Source organism: Podarcis gaigeae, assembly GCF_964106915.1.
Source record: "Podarcis gaigeae genome assembly, chromosome: 6".
NCBI lineage: Eukaryota > Metazoa > Chordata > Lepidosauria > Squamata > Lacertidae > Podarcis > Podarcis gaigeae.
The window spans coordinates 63,162,351-63,174,695 of NC_139682.1; the positions used below are offsets into that span (position 1 = coordinate 63,162,351).

The 12,345-nt window shown below is 37.2% G+C and overlaps 1 protein-coding gene across 16 annotated transcripts in view; it reads left to right on the forward strand.

The window, feature by feature from the left end:
* LRRC7 (leucine rich repeat containing 7) overlaps positions 1-12,345 on the forward strand; it is a 184,103-nt gene that overhangs the window by 108,532 nt on the left and 63,226 nt on the right. For 14 of the 16 annotated variants that reach the window (XR_014565298.1, XR_014565299.1, XR_014565300.1 and 11 more), the window contains 2 exons: positions 11,107-11,170; positions 11,859-11,933. Coding sequence is in view for 13 of the 16 variants with exons in the window: in XM_083742903.1 (XP_083599029.1) it covers positions 11,107-11,170; positions 11,859-11,933 (139 nt within the window). In the remaining 3 variants the exon portion in view is untranslated. Of the gene's footprint in view, positions 1-2,493; positions 2,637-11,106; positions 11,171-11,858; positions 11,934-12,345 lie in introns of those variants that run through there. The other 2 variants (XM_083742902.1, XM_083742904.1) reach the window with 2 other exon arrangements.

The following is a 12,345-nucleotide window of genomic DNA, read 5'->3' on the forward strand; positions in this document are numbered from 1 at the left end:
GTTTCTTAAAAATTTAATGAGAACTATCTTTGTGCACATTAATCTGACTAAAAATGAATTTGCAAGAAACTGGACATCACTAAAAGAGATTTTGATGATTAATGCAATGTAGGGCCACTAATTTAACACTTAGGAAAGGGATGGTGAACCTACGGGTTACCAGGATCTCTGTACTTCCCCTGGCATTCACACGCCTTCATTTTGGCACCACCTGACCTTCTTCAAGCCCTCTATTTAAGACTCTCATTATAACAGCAGCCAAAGCATAACAAAGTGCCCCTTGCAGTATTTTTGTGCTATTTGGCAACACTTTGGAAGTGTTCTGCTCACCTTTCTGCTGATGCTATAAAGAAGAAGCACTGTATGTCTAAAGCAGATAATCTGAATGGTAAGGATCCAAATGTCGGCAAGCTGAAGAAGTGACAGTGTTGTGTTCCGTTCTGCTTATTTCCATGAGCAGATTCAAATGACCAATGGAAAGGTGAATGTTGTTTGTTTCTTAGGGAGGATGCGTGTGTTAACGTAAAGGTTAGATGAGAATAACTGGTGTGTGTGGTGGCAGTAGTGGGAGGGATGTGCTGAAACGGTACAGAAAGAAAACATCTGCTATGCCAACCACTTTTTGGTCCAGCCCCACCTATTGCTGAAATGGATCTCCTGACAGCTTTTCACCAGGATAGTGCATTTCTTACTGATGTAGGCATGAGAAACTGAAATTTGAATGAGAAGGGCACCTAACTACAAAAACAAAGAAAAAGAACCACAAGCAAGAAGTGTAAAACCTTTGACAACGCAGATGGCAAGGTTCCCTTCAAGAAATCATGAAGGTTTAGCACTTGCATAGATGAATCACTTGGATAATATTACAGAAATTATGTAATTGCAATTTTATACTGCAGTGTTTGACATTTTCTCAGAATAATTTTAAGGTCATATTAGCTTTGTCTTTAGTCAATTATGAAGAAAACCACCTTGTCTCTATTTCCGTAGCATGTTCTCTCAGCTTCTACTTTATGCACCATTATGACAATATTATGCTAATAGAGAAGGACATTCATTCTGGATTCTTGGTTTCTGCTCCTGAAATTCATACTTCCTGGCTACAGTCATTTAATCTTTTTATATTTAGGTTTTTCCATTTGTAAGAACAGATATTATTTCAGAGAGTGAACAGATGTGCATAGGGAAAAGTAGTTATTTGGGTAATTTGGTCCAATACACTTAGGGCTTTTAAAGGGAACCAGCATTTTTAACTGTGTTCAGAAAGGGGCTGATGGCCTGCGCAGGTGGTACTGCAAGTGGATGACCTGATCCTGACATTTAGCAAGAGTTGGGTGCTTTAGCGGCAGAATCCTGTTTTTGAATAGTCTTTGAGGGCAATGGCAGCCCGATGTACAGCACAGTACTGTAAATCTGTTCGGATGTAACAAGTATATGTGTGACTTCTGTCAGGTCAGCTACCCCAAACATAGGCTCAAATCATGATCACTGGTTAGGTGTTTTTGACAATGTTGTGTAATTTTTTAAAAAACAAAAACAAAACAGAATAGTTTCCTGTATGAGTTTTATTTAAAACTTAACCCTCATTAATAAAGATAGAGTATGAGATCAGAAAGAAGGGTGAAAATTAAGGAGGATGTCAACTCTATACCAACTCAATGGTATTTCCAAGTGGACTTGTATAGGATAGTGCTGTTATAGACAGAATGGAATTAAATGGTATGGCTATGAGAATACGCAAGTGAATATGCACCTGTTTACTATGCTATTGATGCTCATTGTGGGCAAGTGAAAAAGATAAGGGTCTCAAATAAAATGTAGACACTTCCTGTAGGCGATGGGACAAGCAGAGGAAAATATGCCTAACATGTTTTCACACATTAAACTTGTCAAATAGTAGAATCCCTGTTGTTGTAATGTTTGTATTTAGAACTTATTTGCTTAATATTTCTTTAGGAAGAATGTAAGTTTTCCTTGGGCATCTCTTTCAGTTTAGATAATAGATTTCACCATGTAAGGGTTCATTCATAAGGAAGATTAGCCACATGATAATCACATAGTGGTGAATTCACAAAATCAAACATTCTATATAAGGGTCTGGGCTAAAAACTAAGATTTTACTTTAGTGCTCTAGGTTACTTTCCTTCATGACTGAATGATATTATACAATAATTGGAAAATTATTTTCACTAAGTTGAGGTATTCAGAAAACATTTCCCTGCAAGGAATACTATTTTTCTCCTTTCTTTGCCCTTGAACTTGGGCCTAAATGACTTTAATCAAGCAGGAGACACCAAAATACATTTTCATCACTCTCCAAATTAATTTTAAGTTGATTAAGTAAGAAGTGCAGAAAATTTAATTTCAAATTATTTCCTCATGTTATAAGTTAGTGCTCTCTTAAGTGCCATAAGCCATTTGGTAGTTTTAGACACCTCTTCTACTCCAGCAGTTCCATCTTTTGGGCATTGAAATTGATTTTTCTCATCTTAGCATTTGAAGATCCAGAGTGTGCCCCTTGCCCCATCGCCTGGGAGAGTACAATGGCACCAACAGCAGAGGATGTGAAGGCAGCAGCTTTTCGAGCACCTGAAATGGCAGCATCAGGAGCATCAGCACGAATAGACTGTGTTGAGGTAGTTCTCCCACACTATACTATGAAACCAAAACAGTTTGGGGATACTACATGCTGATGAAGGCTGCCTTTTACTATATTGACCTTTATGCAAATGTTTGCTGTGTTTTGGAATATTCACATTTTCTTTGCATGGTCATGAGAAGAGAATCTGCCCATGCTTGAACTTCTGCTTAGACATACACTGGGCCAATTCCCAGGAATTTTATCAATTCACAGCCATACATTTTGAAGATCAATATTACCAATTTGTAATGTAGCCGATGCAGCCACTGAAATAATAGTAGTATAATCATTAACAGAACCAACAAATTTAAAGTTGTGTTAGTTTAAATGTAGGAAAACTATAGGTAAGATGTAAAGTTTCTATTAAAGCCTTTAGTCCTGTCACTTAAAATTGCTTCTGAAAATACTTTTTTCCTCATAGCCAATTAATAACAATAATTAATGACAGAATATCAGAAGGTCTTCTGCTAATGCTTACTTCCGAGTCAGGCACAGGCATGTGTCTGAAAGGACACTTCAGACATTCCAGGAAGAAGCATGAGTGATTTGTGCTGTTTAATCAAATGTTTCCAGTCTTATTTGAAGGAAACATAAATGCATATCCTGTTTGCCATAGGGCTGGTGGGGAAATGCATTGTGCCTCTGAATCAGGAGAAGGTACATCTCCCTCAGGGAATATATGCATCTCCTTTCAGTAAGACATGGAAGATGGAGAAAAGAAGCCAAAGTCACTCAAGTTTATTCTCAACACTATTCTAGACTGTCTAAAATAGCTCTGATTTGTGCAGAGACAGAGGGATAAGTCCTTTTGATGTTGTTGTTTTCCAATACAGAGTGACTTTTAGATGTTTTCCTATATCTCTAAAGTAACTAATGATTTAAGTACGTTGTTGATTTATGTTCTTATGCTTGGATGATCTTCTGTACAGAAACTGCACTATGTTTATAAAATTTTAAATAGGCTCTATTTTTTAGTTTGTATTAGTCATAATGTCTTGATAGAAATTTATATATAGTATTGCAGCAGAGATATGATTCATTAGTTATGTGCATATGTAGAAGTGTTCACATGTATGTTTTTGGTTTTTTTACTGATTGGTGTACACTTTCATTGGCACCATTTGAAGTGTGAGTTCCAATATTGAGAATGTTAGATGTGTATGTGAATATAAAGTGTAGCAGTTTTTATATTTAAAGACAGGAATGGAGTTCATATAGCTGTTGCAGTGGGTGCATGTCATTAACATAGAGAACTGTAAGCTGGTTATATGTCAAATGATATGAACAACTTTTATTTTTAAAAATTGTAGAATTCCCAGTAACAAATGGACCCATGTTAAAAAAATTCACAAATAGAAATGACAAGCTAAATCAGGTTTGAACTACCTGAACAATAACTAAATGGTACTAGTCAAAACTGAAATGTGAACAGCATTTCAGATGTCTTCTAAGGGACCTTTCCCGTCCTCCTGCAACCCTGCACAATTGCCTCTGTATGTTGGGAAGCATATCAGAAATGGGATATGACATATTTTCTTCAACTATGCTTCCAGTCCATTACCAGAGAGAAAGTAGCAAGAGGCAGCTCTCAAGAAGGGACTTCAGTTTTATGACATTTCCGCCCAGATAGACACTAACTGCAATATATTCTTGGAATATACAGTCCTTGCCTCTGGCTAAATAGGCCATTGTGATTTGAGGTGCCTCTCCAGAGAATGGTTATACCTGAGAATTAAATGTACGTACTAAAATGATAAAGTGTGAACGCAGCAAATGGATGCTTAAAATATCTGCATCATTCAGGTGCACTAAACCAGAGAGCCAAGATTCTCTGCAATTTCCTGGGCAGGATTCAGCTAACAAGTCTCTCTAGTAAAAGCAAGTATAAGGGTGCCTGCTAGCACACTGGGGCTTCCTCCCTATTGCACACCCTTTCATTGAAATTTGCTGGAGAGGGAGCCCAGGCGAACCCCAGAACAGCACACAGGGGAGAAGAGGAGATTGTTCAATCCAGCAAGTTGAAAAGCTTGAGCTGAAGGGATGATTGCCATAGTGCTACATTGAATTCCTCCCCCTGTCAAGTATAAACTAATTGGCAAGCCAATGTCTGATATTGTGTCATTTGTTTAGAGGCCATCACATGGGAGATGAAACTGATGAGCTTCAAGGTGAAATGTGAAGAAGCTCCTTGTCGGTTTTACCTTTAGCAATTGTTCTATTGCATACATCGTCATCAAAAATAATAATTTTGATATCACTTTATTCTGGTGTTGGATCAAACTGCAAATCAAATATGTCATTTGTAGTGTAGCATTAAAGTGAGACTACTTTCACTAATTTAAAGAATGCCTAGTATATAACTTTGTAATATGTTTATTTTTCCATATGGATATTTTGATGCTTGTGCCATGTTATACTAATGAGTACATAGGATCTACTGACTTAAATAGCCCAAGATTAATATATAATGCATATATAAGGATTCCAAAAATATTCTGTTGCAGACTCTGTTGTATTTTTATTGAATTCTGTTGTGATTATTGTGTTTTGGAAAACCAGTAAGTTTCTAACAATGGATCACTCTTTTATATGTGTGATATTCCGGGGGGGGGGGGGGATGTGTTCCAATCATTGAATTGTGGGAAGCAATCTGCTTTCTCTGTGACCTTTTAAATTTATTATAATTATAAGTTTCTCTTAGTATCTGTGCAGTCACACATATATGGGATTCTCACTTCCAAATACATCATTTAAAAAAAATCTAGAACTAGACATGCCATCACCCACGCCACTGTTCTCAAGGGCATTCTCAAGGGTATGTGGCTCCTGCCTTGCCAATCGTTTTCTTTTCTACAGGTACCGCTGCAACATAATGAAAATATTTCTCCTGGCTATTTCTTCATCCTCACATGGCAAAATAAATATATGATTGCCACTAATTCTTTCTTCTCTTCTTGTGATTTTATTTTTTATTTATTCTCTTTTTACATTGTGTGTTTTAATTTGGTTTGGTTTACTCATATGTCTTGTGGCATCTCTCTCAACATTTTTGCTGAATGGCTCTAAAGCTGGCTTTTCCTGCAAAGTTGCCCCATAAACTGGTCCTTAGGCTGAAGAAGGTTCCCTAGCTCTGCTTTGTCAGGTCTAAGAAAAGGATTGAGAATTCCTCTTCAAGTATCCTTGACCTAACTTGGTCATTGGTGAAACTTACATATTACATCTCACACTGCACATACAGATAATGGAGGTAGGAGACAGGTTATCATAGACAGTAAATTGTGTTCCATAGTGGCCCTGTCATTGTGCATTGCCAGCTACATGGTGTGCATATCTCAATATCAACATTTTTTGTGGGACAAGGCATCCTCCTTTTCCGGAAGTGAACACATCTCAGTTTTGTAACAGGAAGCAAACAGCAAATCCACATTCCTGACTGTATATCAGAAACATTGACAAAAGCATCCGTGGACATGCTTAGGTGCACTCCTCTGGAATGGGATAGGATGCTAGAACTATGGTTCAAAACTTACCAGGGCTTAGGCCTTTTTTTGGAAAAGGCAGTTGATGCCTTGGATAGAGGACGAAAACTCTGCAATCCAGCTTGCGATATGGATTTGACAACACAACAGTATACAAGTTTTGCTTTGGTCAAGGATTGCTTTGGCACAGGACCTCTTCCAGTCATCCTACCTCCCTAGCTACAGAGGCTTCCCAGCAGACCTCTTTGTACTTTGAAAAGCTTCTCAGTTGGGAAGTCATTCAAGTGACATAAAACATCAGACTCTTCCAGATATCAGCTTTGACTTTCTCTTCATCATTTTTCTCTTCATCATTTTGCCAGTGTTTAGCAAGTAGCTAAGGGTGTTTTTTGGTTGTTTGGTCTTCCCTCATTACTGACCAGTGGCTGCTTGCACTAGTGTTTGACTTCCTTCCTCAAGACAGTCTTTCACTTTATCCTCACCTCTCCTCCTTTAGAGGTATTGATACTCATCTAAATGGCAGCAGTGGAATAATTACCCAGACATCAAAAATGTACTAAATGTTCTTAGGGGAGATGGGGAATCTCTGTCAGAAATTTCAAGAAGTAGGTACATTCATTTGACATTCCTTCCTTGCATTCATTGATCCATTGCATCCCCTGAAATGTGTGCAGAGGAGGGTGATTAAGAAGATGAAGGGTCTGGAAACCAAGCCTTCTGAGGAGCAGTTGAGGGACCTGGGTATGTTTAGCCCATGGATAAGAGAATTCTGAGAGATATGATAGCTTTCTTAAAATATTTGAAGGGCTGTTACATGGAAGATGGAGCAAGCGTGATCACTCCAACTTTAGACCAGTTGGCCAACTATCTTGCTACAATGCTGAGTCTTCTTGACATCTTTGAACTCTGTGTAAATGTGGGGAAGTCCTGTTTGGTATTAATGCACTGGCCTGAATTCAACAGAGCACTTTCCATCAACATACATTCTTATCTTTAGCATGGAAGAGAAAGAATATTCTTATGTTTTCAACTATGGCTGACCATGGTACTGAACAGCTTGCAGTCCAAATTCAGTTTTTCACTTATTTTGCTTCAACTCAGGGCTAACCCATTTGCTTTGAGCTTCTTACTGCTTTTGGTTATGGCACTTAATATTTAAGCTGCCTTTCCTGGTTACTATTGCTTCAGCTCAAAGGGTTACTACATCAGCTTTCTATGTTCATCTGGTACTACAGACTTGACGTTTAATCCAGAATGGATGCTCCTCTGGAAGGGCTGTGCTGAACCCAGAGCTTTCTAGGCAGCTCCCCAGCCTTTGGTAAGTTAGTTTGCTATTCATATAGCCTGCTCTTGCTCACTTTTTTGTATAGCCGCTGCGCGCAATCCATTAGGAATTGAGCAGGAAAGTGGGGGCCATGCCCTTTTGAGTGTGCACACACTGGGATAAGCAGCCTGCCAAAACACTAACCAAGTTCAAGAAATGTGAAAAACAAGTCTGCACAGGCACATAACCTGTATGTCTCTGCTCAGATCACTCATTGAAGAACTACAGTTACAGATAAGCAAACTTTCTGAGTACCTCCTGGCTGTGTGTGTGCTTATGTGTTAATGTCAATTTTTAACAAACTCTTTGCCTCCTAATATCCTTCTCTACCTGATGTGGGATTATTCTTCTTGGGTTGAAATCAAGATGCATTACATCTCCCTGATCCACTGAGCTTGAAACTCTTTCAAAAATGGAAATAAGATTAGGCTGGTATGACTTGTTTTTGAGAAAGATGTGCTAGTTCTTAGTAATCACAGCATCCTTTTTTGAGTGTACACCTTTCCTTGCATCAGTGTCAAGCTGACTAGTTGGTAGTTGCCTGGGTTTCCCCCTTTTTAAAGTTGGGGACCACATTTGCCTGCCTCCCATCCCCAGGGACCTCACCTATTCTCAAAGAATTCTCAAAGATTATAGACAGAGACTCTGATATTACATCTGCAAGTTCTTTTAGTATCCTCAGATGTATTTCATCAGACCCCGGAGATTTGAATTCATTTAAAGTAGCTAGGTGTTCCCTTACTGCCTCTTCTCTTTTCTTGGGCTGAAGCTCCCTGTCTGCATGATTTATTAGCTTATCACCAGGTTGGGCACTGTTTTCTTGTTTTCTTTGGAGTCTCTCAGCCCCACTCACCTCACAGAGTGTTTGTTATGGGGAAGGAAGGGAAAGGAGAATGTTAGCTGCTTTGAGAGTCCTTCGGGTAGTGATAAAGCGGAATATGAACTTCTTCTTCTTCTTCTTCTTCTTCTTCTTCTTCTTCTTCTTCTTCTTCTTCTTCTTTTCTTCAGATCCCTGAATCCATACATATGCATGCTCATTACTGCCTCTTCTATGGCACTGATTCTATATCCCATTTCAAAGAGCAAGGACAGCATTTGGTTGCATTAGTATAGTGGTAGTTATTACTTAGATGCATGCCTTATGTAAGCCTGTTCCATAGTGTTCCTGAATTTCTATAACATAAAAATGGTTAGAAGGTTCAAAAGGTTGTAAGCCGAGGGGAAAGCAGTTACCAAACCATTTTGCAATTATAAATGACAAATGGAGTATAAACCCCAGATTAATTATTTAAGGCAAAGAAATGCCTAGCTCAAGCCATGCTACCATTGAATTTAAGCCTCAACTTGACAGCAACACACAAGGCTTTCAAAATAATGAAACGAAATGGCAGAAGTAGAAAGAGAAATAGCACTCGTATGACAAATTTCAGTTGATATATTGCAGACACAAATCCAAAATTGTTAATAATGAACCATTCAGGTTTTATTCATTCTGTAGGTTATAACAGAGGAAGCTGACAAGATACTTGGAGAAATTTGACTGACAGTTTGCTGGTCACTTGCCTGCCCCTCATGCTTAGTTAAGGCTAGCCATAAGAATCTTGTTGGTCTGTTTTTAGCTGTGGTAATTGCCTCAGAGAAGGAGCTTAACATTTAAGGAGCAGAATTTTATTTATTTTTCTAAGCTTTCAAAGAAATAAAAAATATTGTTCTGTGCTGTCGCTTGAACAATGGAAAGTTCAAGACTCTTTTTTACAGCATCAGTTTCCTTTTTGAAGAAGGTACCCAAGAGGCATATGATATTTTTGTTTTCTGTTTGTTATTTACAGTTATGGGCAGATTATACATTACTCTGGAAATGTATTTGGGCAAGCAGAACTGGATTCATTAAATATATCAGTCTTATATAAAAAACAGTACCCTTGAAACTCAAAAATGTTCTTCCCCCTCAAGCCAGTCTAGTGTCCGTTGTTAATGATGAAACTAGTATCCGTTGTTAATGATGAAACTACTACTAAACAAAAGACAGTATGGCTCAAAAATTCCTTCATGATTTATTTTTAGTATTCACAAAGGGGGAAGTATTAACGCTGCAACATTGTTTGTGTCTCTTCTCTGTACTATTTATAAATACTGAATAATTTGCAAGATATGTTTTCAAAATATAATGACTATATAAGTTGAATACAGTGGGATCAATGTGATATCATAGCTAACAATAGATTTTTCAACTCATTAAGTATGAAACTAAATTTGGGGGCAACCCATAAATGCAATGTTCCAAAAAAAAAAAAAGTAAAGAAAAGCTAATCCCTGTGAAAATGTATTTTATAAGGTGTAGCGTATTCCTTTAAGGGAGCCATACATCTACAATGCTTGGTTAATAAGAAATATAAACAAACTGAGATTACCCATTCAAACCCAATTAGTAATTTTTTAGATGGGTGCTTACAGACAAGCATTTGTTGTGGGATTGTTATCACTCACACATGCACATTTTTCACAGCACCCATATGAAACTTGCTACCAGCTTTCTGTTGTTTTTATGAGTTTATTGTCTGTGTAGTGTGCATTACATTGCTTATACTTTGGGTAGTTTAATGCTAGGTACTTGGGTTTAATTGGCTTATCATTGTTATCTTTAATGAATGCCTAATGTCCGGCTTGTTGTTGTTGTTTTCATGTTACCTGACAGTTGGTTGACTGGCTGGGTTAAAGCAATATGTCAAATTGTGCCTACCCACCTCTTTACTCCAAATCACACAGTGCCAGGCCACTGAAGGGTGGTGACAAATATAACTTTCACTTGGCAGAATTCTTTTTATAAGAATGCCATGTTGGATCAGACCAAAGGCCCATCTAGTCCAGCATCCTATTTTCACATAGGCCAATAAGATGAGAAACTTGCAAAGAGAGCCTGAGTACAACATCATTCTCCACTCTTAGGGTTTCCACCAAGTAGTAATAGAACATGGCCTTTATAGGACTCTTAAATAAAAGCTAATATACTGTTCATTTGAGGAACTTATTCCATTTGCAGATGTTTTGCAACATGCACTCTGATCCAGCATTTCCTTGTGCATATGAACCCTCCTACCCACAAGGGCTTTCCATCTTCAGAACTGAATCTTCCATTTAAATAAATTGGGACCATCCTGTATGCCTTGGAATGCTAATCAGGCTCCTAACTATAACTATGGAGACTTCTTGCTTACATTATGTAAGTAAGTTGTTAGTTATACAATTTTTAGAAGACATCTGAAGACAGCCCTCTATAAGTTTTTAATGTTTGATGTTTCATTGTGTTCTTATATCTGTTGGAAGCCGCCAAAGCGGCTGGAACAGTCACATGGGTGGGGTACAAATAAATAATAAGAATATTAAAACTGATTAAAATCAGCTTTAGGGAGATTCATTTATGATAGTTTATTGTAGATGTTGCTGTTCATATATTGAAATAAAAATGAATTGCTTCATTAATTATAAACAATGTGACAAAAATGTTTGTTGTCCTGTCTAATATGTTCTTTATTCTATCCAATATGCGCTGTCTACCTCTAAAATTTAATGTAACAGCACATGCAACCTTTGCCACTGTGTATAGTATAATTGCAGTAAAATTGTAACATTCTCATTACTGTATTATCTTTTGTTTTTTACAGGTCAATGCACAAACTGACACAGCTAGAGAGGCTTGACCTAGGCAATAATGAATTTTCTGAGTTGGTAAGAAAAACCTGTTTTAAAAAGCATAACAAAACATGTATGTTCAGTAGTGTTCAGTATATCAATGCAATTTTTTTTTAGTTCCCACTATGAGAATCCTGCTGCATGCAGAAACGAGTAACTCTACTATTTTGCTTTCCATACATGTAAAAGCTGCATAGGATCCTGCTTTGCATTGGTAATAAAAGGAATTCATGATGAAATATTTTATGTCCACAGACAGGGATAATAATGAGGGTGTACAAATAGTAAGTCTCTTATTTATGGCACATGATACTCTGGATTGTGTGACATTATGGGGAAGGGTTGATAGATATGTAGGATCTTGCTTCAAAGACCAGCAGCATCACAGAAGCTGTGAGAATAAAAGCCTTAACTCCTAATACCTGACAGTTCAGAGTTTCTGAAATACTAAATCAGCCATTGCTTCTCTGTGCTGCTGCTTCTCAGTGTTAGTTGATCCATCCTGGTAGATGGATTTAGACCAAACCACATTCGGAAATGTGACTTGTAATATTTAACATAATAATCACATATAAGTACAACCTTAAAGAAAATGATGAAGTAATCAGATTAAAGAACTATAGTTCTATTCTGATTTTGTTTGCAAAAGGTAATCACTTGGAAATAATTAAAATATCATTTGGTTTGCATAAATGTTATATTTATAAAATATATTTTTTTACAGCCTGAGGTTCTGGAACAAGTTCAAAATCTAAAGGAATTATGGATGGACAGTAATTCACTTCAAACACTGCCTGGGGTATGGATATTGTATACATTCATGTGTTTTTTAGTTTCATTTCTTGTTAACATAGGGAGATGTAACACTGAACATGTTTTTGGACAAGGATACTAACATTATGTTGCATAGTAATGTGTAAATTATAAACTTAAATTGATTTGTTCTGACACTACACAACTCTGCAAAATTTCAGCTACGTATATATTTCTGTTATATTGAAACATATTTGAAAGATGTTATTTCTTTAACAGGTGATGGGTTTTCAATTGATCTAAGTAGCATAAGGCTCTCAGAGAGCCTTATTGCTGCTTATACATGAACAAATTTTTAAAAATATTTCTGTAGTATGCCTCATGGATTTCACTACTGAAGGATGTCTAGCTAACAAAGCATCTGCTAATCTGACTCTCATTGCTGCTATTTCTGAACA